This window comes from Ornithodoros turicata, chromosome 8 (assembly GCF_037126465.1).
Source record: "Ornithodoros turicata isolate Travis chromosome 8, ASM3712646v1, whole genome shotgun sequence".
NCBI lineage: Eukaryota > Metazoa > Arthropoda > Arachnida > Ixodida > Argasidae > Ornithodoros > Ornithodoros turicata.
This window is the reverse complement of record NC_088208.1, coordinates 3,685,587-3,706,116: the sequence shown is the minus strand read 5'-3', so window position 1 is coordinate 3,706,116 and position 20,530 is coordinate 3,685,587. Positions and strand designations below refer to the sequence as shown.

The following is a 20,530-nucleotide window of genomic DNA, read 5'->3' as shown; positions in this document are numbered from 1 at the left end:
TCATCCGTCACCTGAGTTGTATAAATCATACATAATTTAAAACCGCTCTGCTCTTTCTTACGCCTTGGTACTGCTACCTATCCATGCTATGCAATCTCTTGTTATGCAACTAGTTGTAACTAACATCGTATTACTTTTTCCTGTGTTAATCCATTTCCTGTTCTTTTTTTTTTGTTACTGTTCCGCTATCATTTTCATTGCAGCTATACAGTGTTAAAGGGGCAATGACAGGTATGCAAGGTGCACTTTTTTGTATTGCAGTGTAATTCGTTTCCTACAGTGACGCTTAGCAAAACTTTTTGTCGCAAAAAAGTAAATAATGGCTCCAAACCAACCGAATATTCGCTACACTCTTTCGCGCTCATGCCCCGCCCTGCGATGCTCTGACGACAATAGCCACATGTCATTTTGACGTCACGCACCATCAACCATTCAAAATGCGGAAAGCCTATACACTGATTTTGTTTTAATATCGGGTAGTGAGGTCAATTCTAAATATATTTACACTTGTCAAACCCAAGGTAGCCAGATCAAAAGATACCAAAAGCCCACAATATTCCATTTCATGCGCGCACTATGTTTTCACCGCTGTATTGCTCCGCGAGGTCACAGCGGTGTTCTCACAACCGCTTCTCCCCGCACGCTGCTGTTTGTGTCAACGAGGCCCGTCATTGGCTAGGAGTCCGAAATCTCCCCCATCTCCAGTGACTGGAATGCAGCTTTGCTACACGTGCGAGACGTGTGACGTAGGTGCTCTCCGAGTAGGAAGAAGAGACTCGCGCGGATTATGCTCTTTGAATGGCATAGTTTCGTGGTAAAGGCGCTCGCTAGAAGTAAATGAATGTAATAATTGGATATCGTGAGCCACGTTCTTTCATAGAGCATAATAACTGGAGAATATTCCTGGAGCTGTTTAGTGCCCCTTTAATGTTTGTCAGTTATGTCAGTCAGGCATGTTAGTCAGTTCATGTCAATGCAGTTATGCAATCATTTGTTAATCCATTTCCTGTTTCTTTCTTTTTTTGTTACTGTTTTGTTATCATTTTCACTGCAGTTATGCTTTCTCCATGTAATGCCGAAAAGAACCTTGGAGCACCACAATAAAGAAATCCCCCGTTATTTTGAATGCTATGTCACATCATGCAAATCCACCTAGTTATTGGCTGTCATGGTTTCGAAGCATATAGATCATGTATTCATTTGTTAACTGTGAAAATTCATACTTCAAGCTATCATTTATGAGAGTTTAAATTAAATATGGTGCTTCTTTAGAGGAACACTGTAGCAGAGAGAGTTACCGATTGTAGTACTATATAGAATTGCTGTGTCAATAAAGTCCAATATGCCAACTTTTATATGCCGATTGACAATGAAGCCCTATTTTACGCCTATTTCACACAAAATGAATGCCACTGGTTGAACGTGTCATAAAACATCCGCTGAATGAAAACATTGAGGGATGTAAAACGTATCGGCAACGCAACTTGGGGTCGGGACCCCAAATTACTACAGACTAGATATCATTGGTATCATGCAGAACGAGTAGGTGATTTCATTCAACATCATCTGATTCTTTACCCAAAACTTAATTCAACGGGAACAGCGTGAATGATGATCAACTCAGATTCATCTATGGACAAGTAGAACGTGAAATAAGGGTCACATAAGCTCATTGGGGAAGCAGTGCACAAGGTCTTCCGGCTGTCTAACATGTTAACAACATATTAACAAGGTTGAACATTCTCAGCCACACCATGGTAATGCATGTTGTGCCGCTACAGAACACAGCAGAACCCGTACTACAGAACCAATACCTTCTATGATTAGAGCCTGAAGTTTTAGGGGATTAACCCGATTCTTCCCCGAATTTGCACCCCGAATTGAAGGTTGCCTCCTTAGGGTGAAACCCAATTTTTACCCTGTAAATTGCCCTCACTGAAATGTCTGTAGGAATGCACACTAATATACCTGGCAGCAAACAAGTTACGTCACCATTTGTACCAAACCAGTACGGTTGGTTTGAGCAACTGGGCCAGATTTCTTCCAAAATTTAGAGTACTGGAAGTTTTTCCACCTGAATCTGCCTGGATTTAGAGCACACGGTTATTTACCCAATTTTTACTCCCCGAATTTAGAAGAAAAATACGTATTTCAAGAAAGCTGCAGGCTCTATCTATGACATCTCTCAATTTGCACAAATTTTCAGAAAAGACAACAAATAGCGAGGAAAGAAAGAAACAACCCACCTATGAGCTCTGCAGGTTTGTTAGGCCTCTGGTTGATGAAATACTCAAACGCTTCCTTTAGAGAGTTGATAAACTTCTCGTTCCGCTGAAAGCACTGCCCCACAACCGAGTCCATCTGGTCCTTGAAGTCCAACAGATCCTGCACCATCGTCCGATCTCTCTCGGGATTCGTCACTATCAGCCGGCCGCGTTTCTTGACGTACTGGTTAAAATGGGCGCACAGGAGAGGTAGTCCGTCGCGCACACGTGCAAACAAGCCATACATGAGCCCAAGGTCACGGTGGTCGTCCAGCAGCTGGTCGAGGCCCTTTTGAAGGATGGCGGTCAGGTGCTGCCCCAGGAGTTGCCTCTCCACGGTCGCCACCAGGGGTTTCTTGGTAGAAGGGTCGAGGTAATGGAGGAGCCGTTCCCACTCCTCCGATAACCTTCTCTCCACGTGGGCGAGGTAGGCGGGGACTTCGAGCTCGGCGAGCAAGCGCTCACCTTCTGCATCGTACAGGCGCTCCGTTTCTGTTAAGAATCGGGCTTCAAATGCCTCTTGGTACATCTACAAGAGGAAGAACACGGAGCGTGTGACAAATATGAACACTGTACACTGTACAACGGTGGTGAACCAGGCAAGTTGGTACGAATGCATCGAGGTAAACTTGCACCGCAAACGAGGACAGACAGGGGAGAGGACACTAGCACAGTGTTTGTCATTTCCCTTGTCTGTCCTCGTTTGCAGTGCTAGTTTACCTCAATGTACACTGTACAGCTACAGCCGGAAGCTGTATTTTACGAGTCATGTTTCACGTAGCCTCCATGCAAGAGCTGTACTCCACATCAGAGATTTTCCCAGCACTCCCTAATACCCTTCCCCAAATCTTGTAACACCCCCCCGCTCCCAAAATACCGTCCAGAAAGGCCAAAAACAGCACAGAAGCAGCAGATATGAATGTCATCCCCACTACAGGACACCAACTAGAGCGCTGCACGGGCTCGGGTTTACCTGGTAGCCCGAGCCCAGTTTGACGCAGGGGTGGGGCGGGCCGGGCCACATAATGGCTTTTTTTTGTTGGCTTGGGCCAGGTTCGGGTTTGATGTTATGGGCCCGCGCCCGTATATTGCCAGGCCTAGACTGGGCTCGAGGTCAACTTTTACAGTATTTTTAGTCTTTGAATTAGAACATCCCACAAGTGCCCCTACAGTGTATGCATACACACCCACGTTTTCGCATTTCGTGACTTTTCCCACATTGAGGGTAAAAGATTGGGTTTTATGTTAGAAGTTGTAAAGCGCGTTAAATCCGGTGATATCGTGTGAAAGAGCAGACATGCGGGTGCAAAAGAAAGATGTGAGAAGAAGAACACACGAGATGGTGTAAGGAAGAACCGAGCGTCAAAGATGAATCGTGCCTGCATAACTTGCTGAGACTACGATTTCGTGAGTTCGGTTCTCGGGCTCCTCCGGGTTTTACCCAAAGTGAGGGTAAGGCAAATCGGGAGGGGAAATGGGTTTCCACCGGGTTTTAGCCTGAGAACACAAGCCTCTATGCATGTGTGGTGTATACCCTTCGGAGCACCGTGCCCAAATTTGCTCGTTTTATGTCTGTTGTTACGCTTTATATTGTGGGTGTTGAACACACAACAAGAAACAGGACATGCTCCTGTTGCACGCCCTGTTGTTTATGCTCTTTGTTTCCAATTTACGCAAATAAACTACCCCAATTTTCTACGCTGAATTCAGTGACACCGACATTCATTTGACATTGTACATGCAAGTGAACTGTGCAAGAAATTACACCAAGGAAGTACAAAACACTGAATCACTTTTATGGTACTGATTTACCTGTAGGTCAGACAGCATCCGGAGAAGAGACTTCAATAAAGAGCGATCTACAGCGTCCCCCGCACGTTCCTTTTCAATGAGGAGAAGCAGGCCTTCCACTGTCCGTTCCTGCACCACGGCTTGACTGGCTATGTGTGTCCGAAACAGGTCCAAGCCTGCATCCCTGTTAGACACATTACGCATATTAGAATCTTATGTGTACACACGTTCGACGAATAGACGTTATGCAAAAACTGAAGCGGCACATCTTACTCTGAACAAGGCATTAAAACGCAAGTAAGCTGGTATCATTTCCTTGAGCATGAGCTTGTGGTTGGGACAGGAACACAAAACACGAGTGAACACAAATGTTTTGTGTTCCTGCGTCCATACTACTACCTCGATCTCAAAGAAATTATACCATCAACCTCTTACTTGCTTTGCAAAGCAAAGTCAATTGGGAGCTTTCTCTTTACTGGCTATCTTTCTGGTGGTGATGGCTCTTTTGCATACCCTGTACTGTAGCCTACTATAAATTCATTTTGCGTCATTCCTATATTTATAAATAAAAATAAAAAATAAAAAAGAGATAGTGGAGGCATTTTTTATTGATAAATAGAGGAGTACCCGCGTCAGCACCCCATCGATCACTCTGACGGAGCATGAGATTGCTTATCTCGAGGACAACAGTAGCTGGGCGTGTGGCTCTTGGCTATGAGTATGTGGGTTTTGATTGCTAAACAGTTTCCTAAATTTTATTAAGGTAAAGCACGTGCAATGCATTCGATGTGTGGGCTATGATTCATTTTGTATAAAATGACTTTCATGCGATGCAATAAACCTTGTTGAAAGTTAGCAGCTGTTCCATCCTGTCTGTGTTTTATCTGTGTTTTACCCACTCTTGTTCGTGCCCTCCCTGCTGCTTGTCATACGTTACAGCTTCAGGGGAATCGGATGCTATTGTTACGGTCGGGTGTTATTGGGGTACTTTCTTCTTTCTGTCCAGCAAGAGGCCCATAGTAGGACATCATTGGACAAACATGCATTCTTCGAGATTTATCGTCAAGAGCACCACATGATGTGACATTAAATGTGCTTCGCACGTAGCTAATTATTGCATTGCGATGACATTTTCATCAGACGCGTGCACATATTGCTACTAAATCGAGTACATGATACGAATGGTACAATGCAATGCATGATTGGAATTTGGGGAGAAATCGGGTTTAACGCGCATTGGTCCGAAACTGATACAGGAGGGAACAATCGAGTGGGCTCGGATTTAACTCGAAAAAGTCAGACCCTAATTTTAAATAAGCAGTGTGGCGATGGGCTCTCAAATCTGTGAAAGGGACGGGCCACTGTGACAGGGCACGGGAAATGTTCCCCCTCGCCACACTGATACGTGCTGGGTCGGTGACCAATGGCAGCCGACCTTCACAGTACGATTCTTCTGGTTGGGGCTCATAGGTTTAGTCACATCGGTGCTTGAACCCCATGAGGTGTGGAATCAGCTGAACAAAACTAAGGAAGTGCGCTTCACGCGTGTCAAGATGAATGTCCACTGTGCACAGTGCCAAGCTCATGTCGCAGGATACTTCGCAGTGATCAGATGTTCTACCGCAAGCTAAGACACACTTTGTTTTGAGTGGCATCGCAATGCTCCTTTGATGCTCCAACCTGCACATGGCACACTGGGGATGCCCCAGGTGGACAGTCAATAGCATACAGTCCTTTTCTCACCCGTGATTCCATTTCTTGTGTGATATTTTGGGGTTCCGGGTTTTCGGATTTATCCAAAAAATCCGAAAAAACAGTAAATTTTTAAGCAACTAGGATTATTAATCTGAAAAACTCCGCTGGGCAGATGCTTTCCCTGATAACCAGGTTAATGTTCTTGGCCTCCTTCTGTGTCCTGGGTTTCTTCGGACCTCGGATACTGGCTCCAAAGCAACATAATAATGGTTTCTGCGACCCAGCGTTTTCTTTCACGGTCATCTTGTCCACTCGAGGGTTCACCGCCCGGGTTTTTCCCCCAGTCTGTTTCCCGATTTTCCTTGTCCTACACGTGACCTAAGTACTAAAATAAGCATAGAACCGAGGTCATACAGAGTGGTCTTTTTGAAAAGGCAACTACAGGTTTTCCCGCTCATTTTAATCCATTGGTCACTCAATTTAATCCAAGCGCTACCCAATTTAATCCAGTGGTGAACCAAATTAATCCAGACACCAACAAATTTAATCCAAGCGCTACCCAATTTAATCCAAGCAACACTTGTAAATGTATTCCGTATGTATTCAGTCATGTCATGACTGAGACTTTCATGATTTCGCCAATGTGTCATGAGTTTAGAGTACTGATTCAACAACCCAGGGGATTTTGCAGTGTCATGGGGTGTTTTATGACTTCTTTTTGTCATTATGATATTGCATGACTATTTTCATGTTGTGTGCCATGAATAAGTTTTATGGGACTACTGCTGCTTGAAGCAGTGTCATGCAGTGTTTTATGACTACCGATGGTCAGTACGACATTTCATGACTGTTTTCATGATCTCTGCCATGAACCGATTTTGTGGGACTACTGCTGCTACAAACAGTATCATACAACGTTTTATAACTACTGATGGTCATTATGACATGCCATGACCATTTTCATGATATGTGCCATGAATCGATTTTATGGGACTACTGCTGCTTCAAACAGCATCATACAACGTTTTATGACTACCGATGGTCATTATGACATGCCATGACTATTTTCATGATATGTGACATGAATGAATTTTCTGGGACTACCGCTGCTTCAAACAGTGTCATGCAGTGTTTTATGACCACCTACGGTCATTATGACATTCCATGACTATTTTCATGACATGTGCCATGAATCGATTTTATGGGACTACTGCTGCTTCAAACAGCATCATACAACGTTTTATGACTACCGATGGTCATTATGACATGCCATGACTATTTTCATAATATGTGACATGAATGAATTTTCTGGGACCACCGCTGCTTGAAACAGTGTCATGCAGTGTTTTATGACCACCTACGGTCATTATAACATTCCATGACTAGTTTCATGACATGTGCCATGAATCGATTTTATGGTTCTACTGCTGCTTCAAACAGTATCATACAACGTTTTATAACTACCGATGGTCATTATGACATGCCATGACTATTTTCATGATATGTGACATGAGTGAATTTTCTGGGACTACCGCTGCTTCAAACAGTGTCATGCAGTGTTTTATGACCACCTACGGTCATTATGACATTCCATGACTATTTTCATGACATGTGCCATAAATCGGTTTTATGGGACTACTGCTGCTTCAAACAGTGTCATGCAGTGTTTCATGACCACAGACGGTCAGAACGACATTCCATGACTATTTTCATGATATGTGCCATGAATCAGCTTCAAGGAACTACCGCTGCTTCAAACAGTGTCACACAGTCTTTTATGACTACCGGCGGTCATTATGACATTCCATGACTATTTTTATGATATGTGCAATTAGTCTATTTTATGGAACTACTGCTGCTTCAAACATTGTCATGCAATTTTTTATAACCACCAATGGTCATTATGACCTTTCATGAGTATTCTCATGATATGTGACATGAACCGATTTTATGGGGCTACTGCTGCTTGAAACAGTGCCCTACAATGTATTACGACGACCGCCGGTCATTATGACATTCCACGACTGTTTTTATATTACGTGCCATGAACCGATTTTAGACGACTAATCCACAGACCGACCGCTGTGGCGTCGCTCATGATCTCAGCTGTCACGCGACGTAAACCCCCAGTTATTATTATTATTATGATCATTATTAATGCTGCTAGAAAGGGTGCCATATAATGCCTCATAACTACCAAGGGCCGTTACGATATTCCATGACTATTTTCATGATATGTGCTATGAATCGATGTTATCTGACTAAGGTTGCTTCAAACAGCATCATATGTTTGTAACTCAAGCGTCGCCATGCCAGTACTGGACAGCTGTTTCGGCCTTGTTGGGCCTCATCAACAGTACGCAGGCAGGCAACGTTTGAGTGGATGGCGTCAGAAGGTCACGTAACACGTGATTCCTCCCGTCAGGGTGAGATAACTCACTCACTGAAAGCCCAGTGCAAAGCCAGTGAAGTATAAAATGAAAAAAAAAAAAATAGCCGGAGCCCTTCGGCTGCACGTATAGCATATGTTTGTAACTTGAACGTCGCCATGCCAGTACTGGACAGAAGTTTCGGCCTTGTTGGGCCTCATCAACAGTACGCAGGCAGGCAACGTGTGGTATTCATCATATGGTATTTTCATCATTGGTATTTTATGACATTATGGCATTCCATCTGCTATTGCTAGTGCAATTTTCTACACAGTATTCGTGGCTACTGCTTGTAATTGTGACATTTCATGACTACTTTGCATATACGAGTCAAAACGTATAAAACGTTGTATGATGCTGTTTGAAGCAGCAGTAGTCCCGTGAAATCGGTTCATGGCACATATCATGAAATAGTCATGGCATGTCATAATGACCATCGGTAGTTATAAAACGTATGATGCTGTTTGAAGCAGCAGCAGTCCCATAAAATCGATTCATGGCACATATCATGAAAATAGTCATGGCATGTCATAATGACCATCGGTAGTCATGAAACACTGCATGGCACTGTTTGAAGCAGCAGTAGTCCCATAAAATCGATTCATGGCACATGTCATGAAAATAGTCATGGTATGTCATAATGACCGTAGGTGGTCATAAAACAATGAATGACACTGTTTGAAGCAGCGGTAGTCCCAGAAAATTCATTCATGTCACATATCACGAAAATAGTCATGGAATGTCATAATGACCATCGGTAGTTATAAAACGTTGTATGATGCTGTTTGAAGCAGCAGTAGTCCCGTGAAATCGGTTCATGGCACATATGAAATAGTCATGGCATGTCATAATGACCATCGGTAGTTATAAAACGTATGATGCTGTTTGAAGCAGCAGTAGTCCCATAAAATCGATTCATGGCACATATCATGAAAATAGTCATGGCATGTCATAATGACCATCGGTAGTCATGAAACACTGCATGACACTGTTTGAAGCAGCAGTAGTCCCATAAAATCGATTCATGGCACATGTCATGAAAATAGTCATGGTATGTCATGACCGTAGGTGGTCATAAAACAATGAATGACACTGTTTGAAGCAGCGGTAGTCCCAGAAAATTCATTCATGTCACATATCATGAAAATAGTCATGGAATGTCATAATGACCATCGGTAGTTATAAAACGTTGTATGATGCTGTTTGAAGCAGCAGTAGTTCCGTGAAATCGGTTCATGGCACATATCATGAAAATAGTCATGGCATGTCATAATGACCATTGGTAGTTATAAAACGTTGTATGATACTGTTTGAAGCAGCAGTAGTCCCATGAAATCGATTCATGGCACATGCCTTGAAAATAGTCATGGAATGTCATAATGACCGTAGGTGGTCATAAAACACTGCATGACACTGTTTGAAGCAGCGGTAGTCCCAGAAAATTCATTCATGTCACATATGAAAATAGTCATGGCATGTCATAATGACCATCAGTAGTTATAAAACGTTGTATGATACTGTTTGAAGCAGCAGTAGTCCCATAAAATCTGTTCATGGCAGAGATCATGAAAATAGTCATGAAATGTCGTACTGACCGTCGGTAGTCATAAAACACTGCATGACACTGCTTCAAGCAGCAGTAGTCCCATAAAACTTATTCATGGCACAAGTCATGAAAATAGTCATTGAATGCCGTAATGACCGTTCCGTAGTCATAAAACACTGTATGACACTGTTTGAAGCAGTGGCAGTCCCATAAAAATATTTATGGCACACAACATGAAAATAGTCATGAAATATCATAATGACAAAAAGAAGTCATAAAACACCCCATGACACTGCAAAATCTCCTGGGTTGTTGAATCAGTACTCATAAACTCATGACACATTGGCGAAATCATGAAAGTCTCAGTCATGACATGAGTGAATGCATACGGAATACATTTACAAGTGTTGCTTGGATTAAATTGGGTAGCGCTTGGATTAAATTGGTTGGTGTCTGGATTAATTTGGTTCACCACTGGATTAAATTGGGTAGCGCTTGGATTAAATTGAGTGACCAATGGATTAAAATGAGCGGGAAAACCTGTAGTTGCAGTGCTGACGACAAAGTGAGACACAAGTGAAAGCTGCCCTGCAACTACGTCAAGGAGTACCCTGATTTCGAGGAGTTCACATCGTCCTGCGATCGCGATGCAGAGGTTGCCATACATAAATAATGCCGCACAACACTGAACACTACACACAGAAAGGGTGCATTTGGAATTGTGGAACACCTCAGTGTGCGTCGTACGAAATGTACTGTTAAGCTTGTGTCTCAGGAGTGTTGAAGCAATAAATGGGACAACTGCGTTTTTGCTGCACAACCGTGCATGCGTCGACAAGTTTTCTCTGAATTTTGGATATTAACTGAACTGTAAATCATACAGTTCAAAAAACTCTGTTTTGTGAAAAAAATAAATAAATAATAAACTCAGAGAAACATCCTCCGATAACGCGCAGAAATAAACTCCAAAAACCCGGAACCCTAGTCATATTACAGCATTGTTCTGCATGAGCATCAATATTTCGCAAAAAAAAAAGATAAAAGGGCCTTCCATCGCATTTTTGTGACAGCAACCACTGTTGGGAGCATGAGGCCATATTACACAAGGCTGTCCTCTGTCAGTCCGTGTCATTGTTGCACTTATTCATCATGTTACCAAACCAACACTCTTTCCATCTCCCAGCACATGAGGCAACTCCAATGAGAGCAAATGAGAGCATGCTTCATAGAACGTTTGATAAAAGTTCCGTCTGTCTTGGTTTGTTCGTTTGTCTGTGTGTGAATGCGAGATTGTATAGAGGAAAAATGTAGGAGGAATTGTCAGCAGGGTGAATGGTTGTCAGTGCCTTCTTTGTTGAGGACTTGGTATGTTGACGAGAGCGCGACATCGGTGTAGCATAGTGGTAGTGGAGGAGGAGGAGCATGTTCGATTCCCACCATGAGCACACACTGACCCTTTGTCAACTGACATCCATTTGATGCAAAGGCTTGTGACCTATGGTAACATCCCCTTTCCCCTTTTCAAATCCCCTTTCCACTCAGCTTTTAACGGACATAGTTCGAGATCCCCACATACAGTCAAATGTCAATGAGATTGAATCTGTCCAGATGTGTGCTCTCCGTTTTATTTACAACTAATACAATCCTCGAAAGTCAGTCGCGTCACTGTATTCTTCAAGTAACACAGAACCCTTGTCTACACGCAGAAAAATCCACCATCTTAAACTTCTCTACCTTCTCGTTAACAACATGTAACCTTTGGGCAAACATGTGCTACAAGGCAAAACCACAGAAGATTCCTTATGGATGTTCGCACGACCTGCAACTGTTCTTGTTGGTACTGGTGCAGAGGCAATGTATCGTTCTTGATTGCTTGTTACGATGTCCTCCCTATTTGGACAGCCAAAGCAGGCTGTAGTATGGATAAATAAACTGCCCTTGTCTATAGCTTTTGTCTCACTGTAGTTTGTGCTGAACAGCCCATGTATTGCTGCTATGGGAATATCCCCACACGTGGGAAAATAAGCTGTATGCTATTGAGCACTGCCCAATTGTATATATTTTGAAAGAAACTTGGTTGAGCCCAGAAGCATCTGGCTCATGATGATGATGATGATCATTGTTTTTTTTGTGTGCATCAACAACAGAGGTCATAATGCTCATGATAAAAGTAGCAAAACATTGCCGAAAGTTCCAACCTCGTGTCACGCCACATAAATGAATACTGTAAAAAGAATCCTTCTGGGGGTAAGCCACCTACGATAACTGACAACCTGAATACTAGAGCTTACCATATAGAAGCAACTGCAGCATTTTGCAAGACGTACGTCCGATCGAGAAAGAGGAATATGCTCCGGATCATTATCTGCACACAAAAAGTGAGTATGTGAGTAGTGAGTGAGTACCTGAGTACGATTGGAACGATGCACATCAAGCAAACATCAAAGAAACAACTTAACGATGAGCTTGCCAGAAGCACAATACTCACCATTTGTTGGCAATGTGATTTCCAACAGTCGTTCATCAACTTAAGAAAAAGTCCACTGTCCATCGACTCCCTGGTAAATGATAACGGTCAAGAAAAATTCGAGAGGGGGACAAAGATAAATAGTTCGAAAACTAACATAAAAGTGTTGGACAACATATAGGAAGAAAGAAATCACTGAAATGTAAGTTACTAAGGTAGTGATGACGTTATACATGTATATGATAAGAGTTTTCAGATTACAAGATTACTACTTGCCAAAAAGGGAGAGCACAGAAAACAGCAGACGACACGGACAAGCTCAAACTACCAACCAGAGCTCGCCCGTGTCGTCTGCTGTTTTGTGTGCTCATCCCTTTTGGAATATGGACCCGTACAAACATGCCCATCTTTCAACTCTCAATACCAAATTATGAGAAAGCTAATTTAATTTCACGTTTAAAGACATGCGCTATCATTATGAAGGGAGTGGAGTACGCCTCCAATTCAGATGGCAATTTTGCCATTCAGCTGCATTTTCTGCGCTGTATTGCTCCGCGAGGTCGCCACGGTACTTCCACAACTAGAACACTCCGCAGCTTGTCTCGACGTGGCCCGTCATTGGCTAATCGCGCCGATCTTCAGAGCCTGAAATGCAGAGTTGCTACACGTGCGAGATTTGTGACATAAACTGCTCTCCAAAAACGGGAAAGGGAGTTGCACAGGTTACTCATTTCCAATAACATTGTCTCACGGTAAATACGCTCGCTAGAACCAAACAAAACTACATATTTAGATGTTGGGAGTCATGTTCTTCAACCCAGCTGATAACTGGAGAATGACCGGGAAGCTGTTTAATGCCCCTTTGAAGGAGCAACGAGGTGACACTTAACGTGGCCGGAAAAACCATGTCTCATCTGTCATGCTGTCCACCAGGGGTCACCATGCAAAACCTTTCTGCTCTGCAGTGTATTATAGCTGTGAAATACAATTTAGAAAAACAGTCCGCGAAAGCAGCCGTGGACAGACGACATGATGCTTTTGTGACTGTTTTGCTTCCTGGTTTTGCGTTGTTGCGTTAGAGCCGTGGTGAACTGAACTAGCCATCAAATTTCCCGTTTGCTCAGCTAGCTCAGCTTTGCGTCGGCGTAGCTTACGGAAATCGCGAATCAACGCAAGACGAAATGACACTGCGTCACGTCGTCAATGAAGTTTCACGAGACTTGAGATGCCGAGTGATCTGTTTTGTAAGTGAGAACACAAGGGCAGAAAAGAGAGCTCGATTTCCAGCGCTGTGGGTCAAAGCCCCGTATGCGAGAACAGGCCCCAAAAACTGAAGTAAATATGAAGCGAATAATCATATTATAACCAAACCTAATAAATATACTGTATATGTACAGATATATAGCACATACTACATATGGGCAGGTGCACATGGAACTTTCTGAGAAGCAGCATTCATTTTTGTTTCACACCCTTTTTTTGTGGCATTTTTGGGAATTACACATACAGCTTTGGAATTACTGAAATATCCCTTTGATCTGAAAGTTAAACATGTAATTCCATATGCGATTAAAAATTCGCATAAAATACACAATATTTGCTCATGTATTTGAAAGTTGCAAATATTCGCACGGCCCTAACTGTGGCGTTAAGAAGCAGAGCATGTGCGAGGTCTTTTAGTCTGGCAACAACGCCGCGATAGCACTAAGAAAATCTGGACAGTCTTTTCGAAATGGCAATTGTCGCATCATGCATTAAAATTAGAGCCTGAAGTTTTAGGGTTTTACCCGATTCTTCCCCGAATTTGCACCCCGAATTGAAGGTTGCCTCTTTAGGGTGAAACCCGATTTTTACCAGGCAAATTGCCCTCTCTGGGATGTCTGTAGGAATGCACCAACTTGCCTGTTTGGCGGAAAAATTCAGTTACATCACCGTTTGTACCAAACCGCTTCAGTTAGTTTGAATAACTGAGCCCGATTTCTCCCCGATTTTAGTGTAATGGAAGTTTTTTCACCCGAATTCGCATGAATTTAGTGCACACATTTATTTACCCGATTTTTGCCCCCCGAATTTAGAAAAAAATATTTCCCGAAAACTTCAGGCTCTAATTAAAATGTGCGCCGATAAGTTATATCGCCACCGTATCAAGCATGCTTATTGCGGTGAACATGCGTGGCTTCCCTGGCAGAGTGCGAGGGAAACAAAAGGCTTCTGGGCAGACCGGGAAGACAATGCTGAAGAAGTGTTGCCAGGATTCTGTTGGGAAAGGACAATGACAGACAAGTGCCCAAGAAATTTTGATCAACTTATGACTGCATATGTGCTTCGAAACTAAAGTGTGAGGTGTGGTACCCACACTCCAGGGTCGGGACATCACAACAGATGTCAGTGGTGTGAGGGTGGCCTTGCAGTAAAGAAGAATGTAGTGTAGGTAATATAGGCTGTGTAGGACCATACACAGTAGTCCAGTATTTTAAACGCAAAAAAATTATGCGAAATTCTGTGTCACATGTTGCATTTAGTAGTAATCAACACACTGTCGATACACCTGTGTGGTAAAAATATTGTGTGCATGCATGCCAAATGGCAGAAAGATAGAAATATTAACGCGAGGTATTCAGGCTGCATTTCAAGAAGGCATAACTGATGACACACCACTTCTACACTAAGAACGCTTCCCCTCAGCCACCACCACCTGGATACGGAAAGCCTGCTCGCTCTTCGACGTGACGTAACAACTAAGAGTCAGCCAATCAGGATCGTGTCTTTAATGGCCGTAACCAATCACGAACGTGCTTTCAGCAGTCGTAGCCACGGAGACGAACCGCCGTCGTCTGCGAGTGGTGATTGAACGTCACCCCGTACTAAACGGGGAAAACTTTAAAATAAAGCGCAAAACAGTCTCATATCTTTCACAAAAGCATGTTGCCCATTTTGTCTACAGATCACGACCTACTAGATTGTAACGACCATGTCATGCCGCCGCATTTAGAAGCTAGCGGTGGCACTACTCATCCGCCCGGTTACTGCTTCCTCCATTTCTGCAATACTTTGTTCTTCAGCTTTCCTTAGTATTTTTGTACACGCGGTGGGTGTCCCACGGGAGATGCTTCTTTCTAAAGTTGATTATCATCATCATTCTACACATTTTTATACGAGCTGTTGCTGTCGTCTGCCACGGCAGTCGTTCGTCTGCTTCTGCACGTTCAAAATTCATCCGTTGTCCAATCATGATGTAGATGTCGCGGGCGGATGAGTAGTGCCCCTAGAGGATCGTGCGGACGGGCTCTTCACAGGGGTTGCCGATTATGACATGGTCGTTATAATCTAGTAACTCGTGCTACAGATTTACGTCCGCAGGTTCAAAGTTAGGTGCGATCATTTGCGAGTTCTCGAACTCGCGGAACGGGGAATCGCAGCAGTAGCAGACGAATTCTGACTTTACGTGTCCACGCAGCGAAGCAGGGAGAGGAGGTAATGAGCAGGCCTTCTGCAACTAGGTGGCGCTGCCTCGGCTGCTTCATGGTTAGCATCAATTACATCAATTGAACTGAACAGTGAATTGAACTGAAAGAAAAAGCACAGAGCACAAGCATGAAATCTGCGGGCACAAGACATCTGGGTGTCTCGCGAGATAACCGTGCAAAGGATACCGGAAGAACTGGTCGACACAAGCACGCACGTGTTGTTCGCACAAACTCTTGAGGTTGTCGTACAGCTGCGCGGCCATCTTGTGCGAACACAAATTTTCCACCGCCTGGTACAGTTCCTCCTGAGACGTGCTGATTGGCCGAGAACACTGGATGGCAACCACCGCCTCCTTCAGTTGGCTCCATGCCTCCTCCTGGTAATTTTCTGGCAGACGGGGTTTTTCTGGAAAAACACGGAGCTCGGTAAGCGTGCCCATTAAGTGTGACCAATCTAGCACGAGATTTCATTTTTCCCCCGATTCAACAACGCTGCAGGCACATAGGAAGTCTGGTCTATATGTCCCAACAGCTGATTCGATAATGTGCCAATATGAAGCTGTGGGAAAAATTCCCCTTTTTTTTTATTTTTAGAAAAGTATGTTGCAACCCCACGAGCACAATCCAGGAAATTGTAAATCAAAGAGCAATATAATAAAGTCTTACGCATAAAACGCACCTATCAGGTACATTGATTGTAAGAAACATCACCAAGACAACAACTAAAATGCTATACTGTAGCGCTTCTTCAATATGTATTTGCGGCTACTGGATATGTAGACGTAGGTGGATGATTTTCTCATGAAATGTTGCGAAGGCGTGCAAGTAATGTGACAAGGGTAAGCAAATACCACACATGTGCGCAACTGGTGCATCGTGGAGTTTCAGCCGCAACTAAACTGGTACGCAACAAAGATTGCGGTTGCAAGATTCATCTGTTCCTTTTTCGGACGTAGCGACTGAACGATGGCTGCCTCTTTCCATTAAGGGCATGCTGTTCCCATCAATTCCATACATAGCATCAGAACGACGAGACTGAATTCATGGCGTGAGATTCAAGTGTCAGGGCTTCAACAACCGCATTCATACTGTGATTCATGTTACTGCGAGCGAGCCCAAGTACAAATAGTGCAACCTGGTATACTCTCATGTAGATGTTATTTTCAGATGTTCGCTGTCATTAGCTAACTACAAAACGTATTTAGACCGATGCTGTGCCAAAGTAAAGCCTAATAGTCGCAGCTGTGTGCGCTACAACAGGTTCGGTATTACAACATTCCATAACACAGATGAAGACTGCTAATGCATAAAAATGAACGAACTACGTCTCGTTGAGGTTTAAGTTTGGATGATTAACCGAGAGCGGGGGACCCGAGATAACCACGGGTAAACAGTATGCTTATATGTGTGTCTACCAGCTTACACCACGAGACGCAAACATGACAATCAAGATACAGTCGAGGGAACGAGAACGTGAATGCATTCGGCAGTGCGTTTCTAATGACGCATACTCTGATGCAGTGTATAACTCACGGAGCACGAAGGCCGTAGCAACGTTATGCGCGCACGTTGGTTTTACGACACAATGAAAGATTTATTGAGCCGCAAAGATGACATACGCATTTATAAGCTTTTAATGATGCCATAAGTGACGTGATGGGCAGATGTAATAAGTAAATTAGCGAGTGCTAGCACTGGGATCAATCCTCTCCGGGCATTGTGGTGACCGTGGCTTACCGAAGTTTTTGATGATCAATTTCTTCGCTGAACTGGGCTTACTGGTCGCCAACGGCGACACTGTCCTTGTGACTCCATTGGAACCCGTTAAAGACGAATAGTTGGGCCTTTTCTGATTCCCAGTGTCCGTCATTGCGGGATTGCCGTGTTCGTCTCTGAGCCTCTTCTCCGGACGCTCTATGACGGCGTGATTTTCTGATAGCTTTCGTCTGCGACAAACTAGATTTTCGTCTGCTCTGGCTTCGTCACTACTCGGATGTCTACTTATGGCTGACATAGGAATACATTTCTTTGCAAATGGAAGCGAAAAAATTGGTATATTTTACGGACACTTCGCGAAATTCCACTTCACAAATCAAAATAGAAATCAAAGTATGGCCGTCGCACTCTCGATGGCACCGCGCGTAAACAAACCAAAACTCGCGCCATCTACAAAGTGTTCTTATAAGAAAAAAATAATAGAGGTGCAGTATTTGCAGTATTCTTCACCATTCCCTGCAAGCTTCATGTGATTTACTGCTACAAAGCAAACGACACCTTCAACTTCAAAACGTAACCTACAACATCGAAAGCGAAACCAATCATTTCTCAAAGGAGAGTGAGATCAGTGGAAGTTGTAGCGGTTCCACTGGTTCCACTTTATTCTGGTGGGAAATTTACGGACAACTGTCCAACGGATAAGAAAGCAATCCCCCCGCCCTGGTAAACCATGTGTCCTAATAATAACATAGACTGTGCGCCTTTGATGGAGATCTCAAGCAAGTCTGCATGACACTGCTATCGTTTATGTTAGTTTTTTCGGCGATGGTCGTGTGGACTGCCCTTTACTCCTGTTGGACGGCCTACGCCGACCCTAAACGCATGGGATACCACGTTTCCATTATGCCTATAGTTTTCCCAGAAACTAACATATGGAGGGGGAATCCCTGCTCATATCGCATTGATTGTGGCCACCGAGGACAATTATGTCTGACCCTGTGGTGCCCGCGAGGCTGGTGCAGATGCAGGGTTCCTAAGAAACGAGCTAGGACGCTGTGTAGCGCTGGCGTAGCCAGAAAGATATTTGGAAGACGTATTGACGGGAGGATTTCCCTCTTCCAAATGCACTACCAAAGGTACGATGTTGGGAGGTTTGAACCCCCCCCCCCCCCTCCTGGCTATGCCACTGCTGCATACAATGCCAAAGATCGAATGAAGCACTGGGTGACGACAGAAGGATGGGGGGGATGAGGACACCGCCCCAGATGCCCTGCACTAGAGCACTGCACAGGCCCGGCCCGACCCAGCTGGAAACTCTGCCCAGCCTGGACCGTACCCGACATCAACGGAGGCTTTCCCGACTAGGGCCCGACCTGGCTGCCGAAAGCTTGGCCCGCAGTTGCAATGTGGCGGACACAGTAAACCACACATACTTGGAATGTGCAAAGCATAGCTTTTGATGCAGTTTGTACTTGTGGCAACACGTGGGCATCGAGTCTTGCGTGCCTGTACAGAGTAAACACCGCAGCAAGAGCGAGATCCACAACATGGTGAAGTCGAGAAGTAGCGTTTTAGCAGAGAGATGGAGGGAGGCCCCAGGTACAGGGTTGCTTTGTTTTCAAAACGTAATTAAGTGTTAAGGATTAAATACTGCGAAAGAATAGCTTACAAAAGCTCGACCAGACTGGGCCTGACAACTCTCGGACTGAACCTGAGCCCGGCCCGAGTCCGCTGTCAAAACGACTTTGAGGCCCGATTTCGGCAGCGGGACGGGCTCTGGATTTCGGTGCTCTAGCTGGCCCTTTTTTGCTCTTTGCATGGTGCATTCCTGTTATGCCTTGGCTCTACCTTGTGAGCAGAAATACTAAGATTCTGCTTGACGCAGAAAAACATGATAAATGTAGAATTTGGGGGCTATCACGAAAAAAAAAAAGAATGGTAGGGTGTGCTTTTAGGGTGCTGAAATACCTTTTAGTTTGGTTTCTCCTTGCAAAAGAAAATAGTGCTACACATTCACCATAAAGAACAGACCACTTCACTACAATTTCTGGTGGAAATCGTAGCAGACCTTACAAGATAATATTCTCCGAACACGTGCAACTAAAGCAATGCATTTCATTCACTACCTTCTATCATATTTGGTCGAGCATGTGTCATAAGGCCTCCATGAGCCCCTTTTGTGTTTCTATGGATTGGTCTGTGAGAACTAAGATTCACCGGGTTCCCCCCTCCCTTGCAATTCGTAAAGTTGCACAACTGGGTGTGGTGTTAATTTTGCACCCAAGCGTTCTTTGATGGGCGCCGAAATCTTGACATATGACAGACTGTATTTAACGTCCTTCACGGAAGATAGTGTGTCTAAGCAACTACTTAGTGCCCTGGCACCAAGTTGGTGGCGCCATCGGTTGGGTTCGAGCTGCAACCTTGGGATTAGTGGGCGAACACGTAACCAACCGGGTCGCCCATACCAATGCATTGAGAGGTGGTTGGGAAGGCTTCGTCCATGGAGGAACAAAATTGTTGGGAGAAGATGCGCGAAAACATTTTAATGTTGCCTGACCATGTACATACAGTGAAACCTCCCTATCTTGGACACCCGCGGTGCAGTCGAAACGTGTCCTACTTAGGGAGGTGTCAGGGTTATAGAATACGAGGGAATCAAAAAATGGAAAAGAACATAGCTGTGTTGCCAGAAATGTCCCCTAAAACATCCCTTTGGGCTTGTTGGTGATAGACTTTCATAACGTAAAAGCGATAAAAACAGGACGAACACAAGACACACAGAACATTGTGTGTGTGTCTCATGTTCGTCCTGTTTTTAGCGCTTTTACGTTATGACAGAAATGTCCCCCTTCTTCAATTAGGTACCTGGTACCTCTCTACCCACTCTTCACTGATAATTATTGCTGATTTTGGTAGATTCAGCTCCGTGCGGACGCCACTCAGTGGCATTACCTTTGGAGCCTTTCAAGCAGCGTGCTGCTTGCTTGAGAGTTCCACTCTGAATTTAGCTCAAGGACCTGTCTCTGAACCGTCAGCCCACTTTTGATTGCCTTGGTGCAGTGCACGTACAAAGGCTTTAGACAAACAGAAGACAAGTGCTCACACCAAAGAATATTTACAATGTAGACTGACAGTACCCCTTACAACAAAAT

At 44.1% G+C, this 20,530-nt stretch overlaps 1 protein-coding gene across 1 annotated transcript in view; it reads right to left on the bottom strand.

The window, feature by feature from the left end:
- Nucleotides 1-17,788, bottom strand: part of LOC135366395 (cullin-4A-like) — a 30,626-nt gene extending 12,838 nt beyond the window's left edge. The window contains exons 1-6 of the mRNA XM_064599079.1: nt 17,397-17,788; nt 15,846-16,065; nt 12,214-12,283; nt 12,017-12,090; nt 4,077-4,239; nt 2,247-2,793 (exon numbers count right to left, since the gene is read on the bottom strand). Coding sequence (XP_064455149.1) covers nt 2,247-2,793; nt 4,077-4,239; nt 12,017-12,090; nt 12,214-12,283; nt 15,846-16,065; nt 17,397-17,673 — 1,351 coding nt within the window. The 5' untranslated portion in view covers nt 17,674-17,788. The remainder of the gene's footprint in view (nt 1-2,246; nt 2,794-4,076; nt 4,240-12,016; nt 12,091-12,213; nt 12,284-15,845; nt 16,066-17,396) is intronic.
- Between the last annotated feature and the right edge of the window lie 2,742 nt (nt 17,789-20,530).